The sequence below is a fragment of the Scyliorhinus canicula genome, chromosome 5, assembly GCF_902713615.1.
Source record: "Scyliorhinus canicula chromosome 5, sScyCan1.1, whole genome shotgun sequence".
In the NCBI taxonomy this organism is placed as follows: Eukaryota; Metazoa; Chordata; class Chondrichthyes; order Carcharhiniformes; family Scyliorhinidae; genus Scyliorhinus; species Scyliorhinus canicula.
Genome location: NC_052150.1, coordinates 128,766,598 through 128,781,531, shown reverse-complemented (window position 1 = coordinate 128,781,531; position 14,934 = coordinate 128,766,598). Strand labels below are relative to the sequence as shown.

At 45.1% G+C, this 14,934-nt stretch overlaps 1 protein-coding gene across 14 annotated transcripts in view; it reads left to right on the top strand.

Annotated features, from left to right (window-relative positions):
- The window catches only part of invs (inversin), a 433,677-nt gene that overhangs the window by 101,290 nt on the left and 317,453 nt on the right, over positions 1-14,934 (top strand). For all 14 annotated transcript variants that reach the window (XM_038797635.1, XM_038797640.1, XM_038797627.1 and 11 more), the window contains one exon: positions 6,802-6,968. In XM_038797635.1, the coding sequence (XP_038653563.1) occupies positions 6,802-6,968 (167 nt within the window). The remainder of the gene's footprint in view (positions 1-6,801; positions 6,969-14,934) is intronic.

Sequence of the window (14,934 nt, the reverse complement as noted above, 5' to 3'; positions counted from 1 at the left end):
AGGTTTGGGAGGCCGAGAGCGCGGGAGTATTCCTTTTTCTCCCATGTCCATAGGGTCTATTCCCGAATAGATTTTTTCATTTTGAGCAGGGGATTGATCCCGAAGGTGCAGGATGCAGAGTATTCGGCCATAGCGATCTCAGACCATGCTCCGCACTGGGTTGATCTGGAGATGGGGGAGGCGCGGGACCAGCGCCCGCTCTGGCGCCTGGATGTGGGGCTGCTGGCTGATGAGGAGGTGTGTAGGAGGGTCCGGGGAAGTATTGAGGGGTATCTTGATACCAATGATACGGGGGAGGTCCGGGTGGGGATTGTCTGGGAGGCTCTGAAAGCAGTGATCCGGGGAGAGCTGATCTCCATCCGGGCCCATAGGGAAAGGAGGGAGAGGAAGGAGAGGGAGAGACTGGTGGGAGAGCTCCTGGATGTGGACAGGAGATACGCAGAGGCACCGGAGGAGGGGTTGCTGGGGGAACGGCGCAGTTTGCAGGCCAAATTTGACTTGTTGACCACCAGAAAGGCGGAAACACAGTGGAGGAGGTCGCAGGGCACGGTATATGAGTATGGGGAGAAGGCGAGCAGGATGTTGGCGCATCAGCTCCGCAGGCGAGATGCGGCTAGGGAAATTGGTGGAGTGACGGATAGGGGTGGGAATGTAGTGCAGAAGGGGACAGAAGTAAATGGGGTCTTTAGGGACTTCTACGAGGAACTGTACCGGTCAGAACCTCCGATGGGGAGAGGGGGGATGGAGAGCTTCATGAACAGGCTACGGTTCCCAAAGGTTCAAGAGGAGCTGGTAGAGGGGCTGGGGGCGCCGATAGAGTTGGAGGAGCTAGTCAGGGGGATTGGACAAATGCAGTCAGGTAAGGCGCCGGGGCCGGACGGGTTCCCGGTGGAATTTTATAAAAAGTATGCGGATCTGGTGGACCCCCTGTTGGTGCGAGCTTTCAATGAGGCATGGGAGGGGGGGGCTTTGCCCCCGACGATGTCGCGGGCACTGATCTCTCTGATCCTAAAGCGGGATAAGGACCCCTTGCAGTATGGATCATACAGGCCTATCTCGCTCCTCAATGTTGACGCTAAGTTGCTGGCGAAGATCCTGGCCACCAGGATAGAGGACTGTGTGCCAGGGGTGATACATGAGGATCAGACAGGATTTGTCAAGGGACGGCAGCTCAACACGAATGTGCGGAGACTGCTAAATGTTATTATGATGCCGGCAGTGGAGGGGGAGGCGGAGATAGTGGTGGCGCTGGATGCGGAGAAAGCGTTTGATAGAGTTGAGTGGGGGTACCTGTGGGAGGTGCTGGAGCGGTTCGGATTCGTGGAGGGATTCATCAAATGGATGAGGCTGCTCTACGCGACTCCGATGGCGAGTGTAGTTACAAATGGAAGGAGATCGGAGTACTTTAGGCTCTACCGTGGGACCAGGCAGGGGTGCCCCCTGTCCCCCTTGCTCTTTGCACTGGCGATTGAACCTTTGGCTATGGCGTTGAGGGAGTCAGGGAGATGGAGGGGTCTGGTGCGGGGTGGGGAGGAACATCGTGTATCGCTGTATGCAGACGACCTGCTGTTGTATATGGCGGATCCAGAAGGGGGAATGCCAGGGGTGATGGAGCTGTTAGCAGAATTTGGGGGCTTCTCGGGCTATAAGTTAAATTTAGGCAAGAGTGAGGTATTTGTAGTACACCCGGGTGATCAGGAGGCAGGAATTGGGAGATTCCCATTTAAGAGGGCAGTGAAGAGTTTCAGATACCTGGGGGTGCAGGTGGCCAGGAGTTGGGGACTGTCCATAAGCTTAATTTTACCAGGCTGGTGGAGCAGATGGAAGAGGAATTTAAACGGTGGGACATGGTGCCGCTATCGTTGGCGGGTAGAGTGCAGTCCGTCAAAATGACGGTTCTCCCGAGGTTCTTGTTCCTTTTTCAGTGTTTGCCCATCTTTATCCCTAGGGCCTTTTTTAGAAGGGTTACGAGCAGCATCATGAGCTTTGTTTGGGCGCATGGGACCCCGAGGGTGAAGAGGGTCTTCTTGGAGCGGGGTAGAGATGGGGGGGGGGCTGGCGTTATCCAATCTCTCGGGGTATTATTGGGCGGCCAATGTGTCGATGGTGCGCAAGTGGGTAATGGAGGGGGAGGGGGCAGCATGGAAACGGATGGAGAGGGCGTCCTGTGGAGATACAAGCCTGGGGGCCCTGGTCACGGCGCCGTGGCCGCTCCCTCCTACGAGGTATACCACGAGTCTGGTGGTGGCGGCTACCCTCAAGATTTGGGGGCAGTGGAGGCGACATAGGGGAGAAGTGGGGGGCTCGATGGAGGCTCCGTTAAGGGGGAACCATAGGTTCGTCCCGGGAACATTGATGGGGGATTTCAGGGTTGGTACAGAGCGGGCATCAGACAGCTGAGGGACCTGTTTATTGATGGGAGGTTTGCGAGCCTGGGGGAGTTGAAGGAGAAATTTGGGCTCCCCCCGGGGAACATGTTCAGGTATCTGCAGGTAAAGGCATTTGCTAGGCGGCAGGTGGAGGGATTCCCTTCGCTTCCCGCGAGGGGGGTGAGCGACAGGGTGCTTTCGGGGGTCTGGGTCGGAGAGGGGAAGATATCTGATATCTACAAGGTTATGCAGGAGGCGGAGGAGGCGTCAGTAGAGGAGCTGAAAGCTAAGTGGGAGGGGGAACAGATCGAAGACGGGACATGGGCTGATGCCCTGGAGAGGGTTAATTCTTCCTCCTCGTGTGCACGGCTTAGCCTCATCCAATTCGAGGTGCTGCACCGGGCCCACATGACTGGGAGAAGGATGAGTAGGTTCTTTGGGGGTGAAGACAGATGTGTCAGGTGCTCGGGGAGTCCAGCGAACCATGCCCATATGTTCTGGGCATGCCCGGCGCTGGAGGAGTTCTGGAAGGGGGTGGCAAGGACAGTGTCGAGGGTGGTGGGATCCAGGGTCAAGCCAGGATGGGGACTCGCGATTTTTAGGGTTGGGGTGGAGCCGGGAGTGCAGGAGGCGAAAGAGGCCGGTGTGCTGGCCTTTGCATCCCTAGTAGCCCGGCGAAGGATCTTGCTACAATGGAAGGATGCGAGGCCCCCAAGCGTGGAGACCTGGATCAATGACATGGCGGGTTTCATTAAGCTAGAGAAGGTCAAATTCGCCCTGAGAGGGTCGGTACAAGGGTTCTTTAGGCGGTGGCAACCTTTTCTCGACTTTCTGGCTCAACGATAGGGTACGGGGACAGTAGCAGCAGCAACCCGGGGGGTGGGGGGGGGGAAAGGGGGAGGGAAAAGGTGGAGGGGGGGAAGGGGGAGGTAAAAGGTGGAGGGGGGGAAGGGGGAGGGAAAAGGTGGGGGGGGCGGACGATGACTATGTTTGTTTATTTAATTTAAATTTATTTTGAAGTTCTTTTGTTGTTCATTGGGGTTGGGGGGGTGGGGGGATGTGATACATGCGTCGATACGGTCTGGGGGTGGTACGGTTATTATGGGTTATTTTGTTGCATTTCATTGTTTGTCGTTATGTTTTATATTTTCTGTAAAAAATTCCAATAAAAATTATATATTTTTTAAAAATGGAAGCATCTTTCTGAACAGCATCCATCTTGTATCTGTCTCATTTATGAAATGAGATACTTTTTCTTTTTTTTAAAAGAAAGGCAAGAAATTCATTCAAATAATAAGTTGGTGATTCTGAGCAGTCTATTAAATGTGTGTTACTCAATATGAGTTTGTACAGATAAAATGATAAAACATTCCTCATCACAGTTCTTTTCATAATGAGATTATCATTGGAACATTCACACTTATAAATCAACGCCACTTCGAAATCTATCATTAATCTTAAAATTAGTATTGGTAAACATTAAATTTGATCACTGCATTTGAGTAGACATCTGTTTTTCTCTAAAACTTCAATAAGAACAAAGTAATGGCTTATTAACGCAATAGGTTAACCATAAATCATGACTTTTGCAGTTCATTTTACGAAAAAAAGCATCTTGCTGGTTTGCTTTCTGTTTGAGACAAGTGGAAGCTACAAATTACTAGTACCAATTATCTCGACGTTTGGTTTCAAACTTAAGTATTAAAGATTTAACCCTCTGTTACTTGATTGACATTTTAAGAACGACTCATCTGTAGTGAAGCTATTTACTGTATAACAACAAAACTGCAGTGCAGTAGGTTAATTATCAAATATCAACTGGAGCATTGTGTGTTTTGGTGGGAAAATGGTAGAAAAAAAAATCTTTTTTCAAATCAGACAATCCTACTGAATAGAAGATGAATTGCTATCCACAACACATACACTGTAAAACGTAATTTCTTGTCAGTCAAGATCTTTTTGAACCAATTACTGCCACAAGGTTTTACAGCGTTGTATGGAAGGCACAATGGTCTTTTTTTTATATCATAATAATGGAATGAAAGTCGCCAAAGCCCCCGAGGATCATAGGGTTCTTTCCTTTTGAAAGAGAGCTCATTAGGGGTGATTTAACCTGAGGGTCACCACACCTCAGGTGAGGGCAATGTTGAGAAGGCGGGGCCTCAATACCTGCATGCATTTCACATAAATGAACATTAATGTTTATTCTAAAATATAGCCCCAACATGTACAAAACAACTAGTATTAAGAAAATGTCCATGTTGTTTCTGCAAAATCCATTTTTTCTGTCAATGACTATTGTAACTAGGGTTTTAAAATTACCCCATCTATATTGACAAGGGACTATATGGCAAAACTCAAATGGATGTAATAAGCGCATTCATGGGAAAAATGAGATGTGGCATTCCTTCTCCACATCAAATACATTATCTGGACATTTATTCTTCTGTTGTTTGTGTGACATTGCTTTGAGAAAATTGGTTTGCCATGTTTTCCCACATTACCACAGTGTTCAATTCTTTAATATTGTTCGTAAAATGGCCTGGGCTGTCCTGAGGCCATGAAGGGATGCTTAAAAAATGCAAGTTCTTTCTTTCCTCCAACTCTAGTTTCCACAACGTTAAACATAATTCTAGGAGTGTAAAATCTGCAGCCCTGCCAGTGCTCTTCAGAAGGGCCCACAAATTAGGCTAGAATCTGGACACCCTGGTCCTGGCTTTTGTGTTGGTCATTTTACAGTATTTTGTGAGAAGAAAAACCTCAAGAATCAAGGGATCCATAGGAAAGACAGATCAATAAGCAGTGAACTTGTGTATTGAGTCATGCCATGACTTGTGAAATGTTAAGTATCAAGCTTTTTGCCCAAGAAGCCTGGTTAGGCTGCATTCTAAATTAGTGATAGCAAAGATCCCTGGCTTTAAATATCAATTGTTGTAGCCATAACATTGGAGGTACATCTGGAGAAAAAGGAGATGCTCCCTTTGCATGGGAGCAAAAAATGCCAGTGTACTAGCTGTTGTTGGCCACCTGGCCACTGAGCTAGTGACACGGGAACTCAGCGTTGTGCACCTGTTCCCAGTCCCATTTCTTCCAACGTTGCTGGTGTTTGGGATTGCAATAGGGTCTTCTCTTCTTGGTTCCTTGAACCTGGTCTCTTGTCTCTCAATGTCCTTCAAAATTTTAGCTCAGTCAACAAGGTGAATTCTAACAATTATGTATGGAGTATTTTAGTTACTGAGCCAACAGTGAAGTTAAATTCAGGTAATCATGCAGTATCTGTATTTTTACCTGATTCATTTAGGCACACGGATTGGCTTAGGGTTCATAGAAACAATGATCAAAAAAGCTAGATTTTTTAAAAATTGATACGTTACAATGTCTTCCTCCCCTATGTGGGCTTATTCACTTTGTTAGTAAGAATAGAAAAAGCAAATAGTTTTTCAAAGGGTCAATATTGCTAAAAAATAACGATCAGTGGGACTTGAATGCATTGTTACGAGGAGCTTGAAAATGCCCATTTATCCCATAATCTGTGATTCTTGTCCGTTAACCAGTCCTCCATCCATATATTACCCTCAACTCCATGAGTCCTTGTCTTGTATATTGACCATTTAAGTACCACCTTTTTGAATGTCTTCTGAAAATCCAAGTATACTACAATTACTGACTCCTGGCTCTCCCTTCATTCCTATGCAATTTCCTTTCTTCAACTTAAGATTCTTGTTTGGGTTCTTAGAGTATGTTTCTCTCAAACTTAATATGAAACTCAATTGGATGATCAACACATTTTCCCGAAGGATCTTTTATATGAGACTACGAATTAACCCTGCCTCATTTCACAATACTCTATCGAAAATAGCTTTATCCCTAGTTGGTTCCATAACGTATTGTTCTAGCAAACCATTGCAAAAGCATTTTACATTCTTAGCTTCCAAATTGCTTTTGCCAGTTTGATAGTTACAAATAGAACATAGAACAGTACAGCACAGAACAGGCCCTTCGGCCCTCGATGTTGCGCCGAGCAATGATCACCCTACTCAAACCCACGTATCCACCCTATACCCGTAACCCAACAACACCCCCCTTAACCTTACTTTTTAGTACACTACGGGCAATTTAGCATGGCCAATCCACCTAACCCGCACATCTTTGGACTGTGGGAGGAAACCGGAGCACCCGGAGGAAACCCACGCACACACGGGGAGGACGTGCAGACTCCGCACAGACAGTGACCCAAGCTGGGAAATGATACAAAGATTAAAGTCACCTTTGTTAGAAGCCCCAATCGTTTCTTAATATTGAATTTTCTTAGCATGTGAGAAGTTTCAAACATCTGTCTTTATCCAGCAATAAAATAATTAAATTGTTTAATGCAAAATTTAAAATTAATCTTATATTTTTCTCTTTTCCCAACTTTTCTTTTTGAATCCAGCAAATCCAAATTTAAAGAATGCCAAGGATCCGTTTGGCCGGACTCCACTGATGTATTGTGTGCTTGCTGACAGATTAGACTGCGCTGATGCACTCATTAAGGCTGGAGTTGATGTTAACAAAGCAGACCGCAGCCAGAGAACTGCTTTACATCTTGCAGCACAAAAGGTGAGCATTATTGAGGTATCCATATCACAAAAATGAACACTTTGTCTCAGATTTCCATGCTGTTACCTTGATCGTTAAGGCCGGTACAGTGGCACAGTGTTTAGCATTGCTGCCTCACAGCGCCAGGGACCTGTGTTCAATTCCGGCCTTGGGTGACTGCTTGTGTGGAGTTTGCACTTTCTCCCCATGTCCGCGTGGGTTTTTCTCTGGATGCTCCAGTTTCCTTCCACAGTCCAAAGATGTGCCCCTTCGTGTATCCAAAACAGTTCAATGGGGTTACTGGGTTACAGGGATAGGGTCAGGGTGTGGGTCCAGGTCGGATACTCTTTCCAAGGGGCAGTGCAGACTTGATTGACCAAAAGGACCTCCTGCACTGGAGAGAGTCTATGAGACCTATCACTGCATGCGGATAATGACATACATTTAAATTAGCTTTAGTCTATCCAAAATGCCCCTCACTATTGTAATATCTTGAGGATCACAATGTATGCATTTTTCATTCCTCTGAAACGATGTTGATTTTCTGGAAGAGGTAAATAAAAGCAGAGTAATTAAAATTCAGTAATGATGATAGAAAGCTGCTCCACATTTACCTAGAAATGAGCATTAAAAAAATGCTTCTTCGGCCGCGACCACCGCAAGATCGCCACAGACAGGACGTGAACCATGTAAAGGTCCATTGACTTGGGATGGGAATCTCCTGTCGCAGGGCGGGCAAGGCCGAAGAATCCTGCCTGTTGTCATTTTGTTTCCAGAGCAGCCAAGCTATTCAACTGAAATTCGTGGCATTTGTTTGGCAGTTTCATTTCGACAACTTGACAGAAGTGATTTAAATTTGTTCGATCTTTTTCTCGTTTCTGGGAAGTATTTCCCACCCTGGTTGGGTGAAATTGATGAGTTGGTCTGAAGACTATCCAACTGTGATCAACTAGACAGATGACTGTAAAAAAAAAAAGGGAAAGCAGTATACGTTACAGGTGAGACCGCACCTGGAGTATTTTGCAGTAAGAAATCTCGTAACCTTTGACAAGGTCCCTCATGGCAAACTGGCACAAAAGGTGAAGTCACAGGGGATCAGGGGTGAGCTGGTAAGATGGATACAGAACTGGCTAGGTCATAGAAGGCAGAGAATAGCAATGGAAGGGTGCTTTTCTGATTAGAGGGCTGTGACTAGTGGTGTTCCGCAGGGATCAGTGCTGGGACCGTTGCTGTTCGTAGTATATATAAATGATTTGAAGGAAAATGTAACTGGTCTGATTAGTAAGTTTGCAGACGACACAAAGGTTAGTGGAATTGTGGATAGCGATGAGGACTGTCAGAGGATACAGCAGGATTTAGATTGTTTGGAGACTTGGGCGGAGAGATGGCAGATGGAGTTTAATCCGGACAAATGTGAGGTAATGCATTTTGGAAGGTCTAATGCAGGTAGGGAATATACAGTGAATGGCAGAACCCTAAAGAGTATTGAAAGTCAGAGAGATCTAGGTGTACAGGTCCACAGGTCACTGAAAGGGGCAACACAGGTGGAGAAGGTAGTCAAGAAGGTAAACGGCATGCCTGCCTTCATTGGCCGGGACATTGAGTATAAGAATTGGCAAGTCATGTTGCAGCTGTATAGAACCTTAGTTAGGCCACACTTGGAGTAGTGTTCAATTCTGGTCACCACACTACCAGAAGGATGTGGAGGCTTTCGAGAGAGTGCAGAAGTGATTTACCAGGATGTTGCCTGGTATGGAGGGCATTAGCTATGAGGAGCGGTTGAATAAACTTAGTTTGTTCTCACTGGAACGACGGAGGTTGAGGGGCGACCTGATAGAGGTCTACAAAATTATGAGGGGCATAGACAGTGTGGATCGTCAGAGGCTTTTTCCCAGGGTAGAGGGGTCAATTACTAGGGGACATAGGTTTAAGGTGCGATGGGCAAGGTTTAGAGGAGATGTACGAGGCACGTTTTTTTACACAGAGGGTAGTGGGTGCCTGGAACTCACTGCCGGAGGAGGTGGTAGAAGCAGGGACGATAGTGACATTTAAGGGATATGGACCCAGGAAGTGGAGAAGATTTTAGTTTAGACGGGCAGCATGGTCGGCACAGGCTTGGAGGGCCGAACGGCCTGTTCCTGTGTTGTACTTTTCTTTGTTCTTTGTTCTAACATCAGGTTAAAGTCCAACAGGTTTATTTGAAATCACAAGCTTTCCAAGCACTGCTCCTTCATCAGGTGAAGTGTGTCCTTCACCTGTTGGACTTTAACCTGGTGTTATGAGACTTCTGTGCCCACCCCAGTTCAGCGCTGGCATCTCCACATCATGGAGTATTGTGCACAGTTTTGGTCTTATTTGAGGAAAGATGTAATGGCATGGGAGGCAGATCAGAGGAAGTTCACTCGATTGATTTCAGAGATTAGGGGTTTGTCTTACAAAGAGAGATTGAGCAGTTTAGGCCTGTACTCTCTAGAGTTTAGAAGAATGAGGGGAGATCAAATTGAGGTAAACAAGATGCTAAAAGGTATGGATAAAGTAGATGTGGAGCGGATGCTTCCTCTTATGGGGCATTCTAGAATGAGAAGTCATAGTCTCAGGACAATGGGTAGAAAATTTAAAACTCAGATGAGGAGAAACTACTTCTCCCGAAGGGTCATGAATCTGTGAAATTCATTACCCCAGTGCCGTGGATGTTGGGACAGTGAGTAAATTTAAGGAGGAGTTAGATTTTTAATTAGTAATCATAGTGAGTTGAAGGATTACGGAGAACGGGCAGGATGGTGGAGTTGAGGCCATGATGAGATCAGCCATTATCATATTAAATGGTGGAGCAGGCTCGAGAGACTAAATTACCTACTCCTGCTTCTAGTTCTGCTAAGAAAGAACTATTCTGTCTAATTGCACCTTCCAGCTTCTGGTCTGTACCAAATCTGGTTTTATTGATTAATAAGGGAATTTTTTGATTAAAAAGGGGATCAGAGGTTATGGGGAGAAGGCAGGAAAATGGGGATGAGGGACATATCAGCCATGATCGTATGGTGGAGCAGACTCGATGGGCCGAATGGCCTAATTCTGCTCCTCTCTCTTATGGTCTAACAGTCATGATTAATGGTTACTTTCAACTCAATAGAAAGTTTAATTTTAAAAAGCAATATAAAATCCACATTATGTTACTGTTACTATTCACTTATTTTATTGTTTAATGCATCCATTTGACAGTTAAAGCTGGAGTCATGTCTAGTTTTGCGTTATCCTACCATCTTCCAAAGACAAGGAAGATTATTAAGCAAAAAGAAAAATGGGAAGGTTCTATGTTCAATCTATGGAAATGTTTGTACCTAGTCATTCGAAAGAGCAAAAATAAATATATGTGCGGTCTCTTTGAAAGAGCTAATTAGTTAGTTCCTCTCCTCTACTCTTACCCCTTGGACCTGCAACTTTTATAACAGCCGTACCAACTTTTCCATCTTGATGTAAAAACTCAAATCTTTGTTCCTGCATCCCCTTTAAAATTGTACTGTTTAGTTTATATTCCCTCTTTCTATTTTTCCTTATGTAATGCTCTCTTTGGAGAATTTGGAGTGAATCACCTGCAGAGTGGTCTGAGACACAGAAGAGGAAGTGTAACCATAAGACATAGGAGCAGAATTAGGCCACTCGGCCCATCGAGTCTGCTCCATTCAATCGTAGCTGATATTTGTCTCACCCCCATTCTCCTGCCTTCTCCCCATAACCCCTGATCCCCTTATTAATCAATAAACTATCTATCTCTGTCTTAAAGACACTCAGTGATTTGGCCTCCACAACCTTCTGCGACAAAGTGTTCCACAGATTCACCACCCTCTGGCTGAAGAAATTCCTCCTCTTTGTTTTAAAGGAGCGTCCCTTTAGTCTGAGATTGTGTCCTCTGTTTCTAGTTTTTCCTACAAGTGGAAACATTCTCTCCATGTCCACTGTGTCCAGGCCTCGAAGTATCCTGTAAGTTTCAATAAGATCCCCCTCATCCTTCTAAACTCCAACAAGTATAGACCCAGAGTCCTCAACCGTTCCTCATACGACAAGCTGTTCATTCCAGGGATCATTCTTGTGAACCTCCTCTGGACCCTTTCCAAGGTCAGCACAACCTTCCTTAGATACGGGGCCAAAAACTGCTCACAATACTCCAAATGGGGTCTGACCAGAGCCTTATGTAGCCTCAGAAGTAAATCTCTGCTCTTGTATTCTAGCCCTCTCAACATGAATGCTAACATTGCATTTGACTTCCTAACTGTCGACTGAATCTGCACGTTAACCTCAAGAATCGTGACGGGAGTGAGGTGGGGGGAGGGGCTGCAGCCATCGGAGCCTGGCAGAACAGGGTCCGAGTGGTCTAGCCGGGGTGGAAAGTTGGGGGGAAGGAACCGGGGTTACGGGGAGGAGTTTTACAAGAGGCAGTGGACGGGAGGAGTTGGGGGGGAGGGGGGGGGGGTGTTTACAACTCTTGGGTATCATGTACGGTACTCTTTCAGAGGTTGGGTAGTGGGGGGGGGGGGGGGGGGGGGGGGGAGGCGGAGTGGACTCTATGGTGACCATGGGCGGTCCCGGACTCCTATTTTTCTCCTTTGTTTTTTGTTTCTACCGTGGGAGGGTTTGTTTTATTGGATGCAAATATTGACAGGTGGGTCATTGTCTGGGGTAGTGGGAGGATGGGACTGTTGTTATTGTTAAGGGGATTGATTTTGTATTTGTTACCATTTATTTGGCGTTCTCCTCGTGCAGTCAGTCTACAGACTGAGCCCCACCATCAGCAGCAGCTAGCCTCCAGGTCCTCTCACAGTCTTATCCCATTCTGTAGAACCCTCTGGGACTGCTCTCTGTCCTGCATCCCCTCCCATCCTTTGAAGCCTAAGGACCTCTCGAAGTCTTACCCCCTCATGCTCTTTTGAAGCCTCCAGGTCTGTTCTGTTTTGCTCCCTCTCGTGCACTTTGAAGCCTCTGGGTCCACTCTCTGTCTCATTTCTTTGCACGATTTTTAAACCCTCCGGCTTCACTCTTGTCTCATCCCGCCTTGCCTTCTTTTGAAGCATCTAGCCCGCTATTGGTCTCGCCACCTCCTGTGTTCTTCAAAGCCTCCAGATTTGAGCTCTGTCTCACGTCCTCTCGCACGCTCTTTGAAGCCTCTGGGTCTGCTCTCCCAACTTCTTTGAAATTGAGTTGAGGCGTTGACTTTGGAGTTTGTACAATCTCCCAATCTACCAAATGCACTGAGACTGACTTAGATTCAGATTCTGATTGGGTCAACTCTAGCTTCTGTATTATAGTACTCATTTTAATAAATTGTTTGATTGGAAATGTATGACCTATCCTGTGCTGCTGCTTTCAGTATTTTGAAACCAATAACATTTCAATGTGTTAATTTTTTAAAAGAGGTTGCATGTACGAACAGCACGGTGGCGCAGTGGTTAGCACTGCTGCCTCACGGTGCTGGGTCACTGTCCGTGTGGAGTTTGCACATTCTCCCCGTGTCTTTGTTGGTCCCACTCCCACAACCCAAAGATGTGCAGGGTAGGTGAATTAGTCATGCTAAATTGCTTCTTAATTGGAAAAAAATGAATTGGGTACTCTAAATTTATTATAAAAAGTTAAAAAAAATTCAAAGTTGCATGTACAATGTATACCCCAAAACCTTTCACAATCAATTCATTAATTTTGAAGCACCCAACTTGTGGACTAATTCGCATACAGAAAGGCCCAAGAAAATCATTTGTTTTTGTTGAAGGAATCAATTTTGGCCAGGCCATTGGGAGTGCTACTTGTACCTCTAATGAATCCGATTTTGTGATATTTTACACCAAGTAGCAGACAGAGCCTCAACTTTATCGAAACAGGATGGCAGGCAAGGCAGCACTGCCTTCTGTATTAGAATTAGCCTGTGTTATCTGCTGCAATTTGGAATGAAGGTTTCCATGCATAGTAAGAAAATAATGGGAAAAAAACATTTATTTGTACTTGAGTTTGCTGCACATCAGCTACATGGCATCACATTTTGTAAATATACACTTGTTTCTTAAACGTTTGAATTGTTGGCATCTGGTGTAAGTGTTAAAATATTTTGTAAAACCTGTAAAATGCTTTATGCCATTTACTCAAACAAGATTGATATTTGTTTTAGGAAAATTTGATACGATTACAAAAAGGGCTGCCAAGCATTTCACACTAATATAATTTTGTTACAGGTTGTAATTATATTACTGCCAGCAATTTAGCAAAAAGCAAGTTTGTCTTCCCCAACCCCAGAGATCATTGCTGTTTGTCTTTGATCTTTATCTGAATCTGCCACCTATTTTATTGGATAGTGTACCAACTTCAAATATAATGAACACTTTGAAGATGTTAATCTGATTTAGAATTTTGCATGTTCTTTACTGATTTAAAACCCAGGACATTAAAGTGTGATCTTGAGCTAGAGAAGGAAACAAAACTTGAGAAAGTAGCGAGTACCTTGTAAGGATAATGGTTGAGACATATGCCTGTCATGTAGGTTTCTATTGACAAATGCAACCTGCTATTGACATTGTGTCCCTTGATAGTTACTATGCTGGCTTCTCTTTGCTGGTCAAATGCCTTAATTGTTCTGGCCTTTCATTCAGTCAAAGTTGGAGCATCACTATAAGAAAAGGAGGAGGAGCAAGTCCTGTTACTAATCTTGCAGAGTACACTGTCTGAACTGCTGGGAACAATCAACCTGTCATAATGTTATGATTTGTTCATTTTTATACCTTTTATTAGCCTTCACTTGTTTTGCCACTTGGCCTCTGGGGCAGCTAAAATGCTGTCTAATTTGAGAGGTTTGCTACTGTCAGAATTGCCTCAACTGGGGTGGTGTTAACTGTAGTGACAAATAATCAATACCTGTCCTTGTCATGTGAAACGTGTGTAGTTGGGCCTTTCATCTAGAGGATTAGAGGTCTAATTGGATTGAGAATAGGGAAGTTGGGCTGTTGGTCTGCCCTGTCAGTGCTGTGAAGCTGTCAGTTGTCATCCCTGTTCATACTAGAGCAGAGAAGTGATGAGCAGAACTTTCAAAGCTTGCAAACAAACTATTCTGAACGAGGCTCAAAATAGAACTGAGAAATTTATAAAAAGGTTTAACTGCATGACAGTCACAATTGCAGAAGAGACAGATTCTACTGTTATTAAAAGCCTTTTATTATTCTCAATGTGCCAAAATGTATTTAAGAAAGTGACTTTTTGGAGTAAATTTAATAATAAACCTGTAGAGTAAGGTGTTTAATTTCAGAAAATGCAAAAATCCTAACATAATGAATTTTAAAATTATTGCCTATATTAGAATGAATAGTCACTAAAGCTGCATAGGTTCCAAATGGGATTAAGAGCATTATATTGGCAGTAGAAGTTAATATATATTTTTTTAAATAATTTTTATTGAAAATTTTTTTTTACATGAAAATATTTACCCCAACTAACTATAGAATATTAACAAATATCCCCCCCCGCCCGAACTCGCGCGTGCGTTGTCCTTCCCCCCCCTCCCCAAAAACAAACAACGCAACAATCAACATCAAACATGAACTGCGAACAAATTTGCCCGCATTACAACCGTAAATAACCCACCACACCTGTTGTTGCCACCCCCCCCCCCCGGGTTGCTGCTGCTGCGACCTCTGTACCCTATCTTTGAGCCAAAAAGTCGAGGAAAGGCTGCCACCGCCTGAAGAACCCTTGTACCGACCCTCTCAGGGCGAATTTGACCCTTTCCAGCTGAATAAAGCTTGCCATGTCATTAATCCAAGTTTCCACGCTTGGAGGCCTCGCGTCCTTCCACTGTATTAGTATCCTTCTTCGCGCAACTAGGGACGCAAAGGCCAGTACTCCGGCCTCTCTCGCCTCCTGTACCCCCGGCTCCACCCCAACCCCAAAGATCGCTAGTCCCCATCCTGGTTTGACCCTGGATCCCACCACCCTCGACACCGTCCTTGCCACCCCC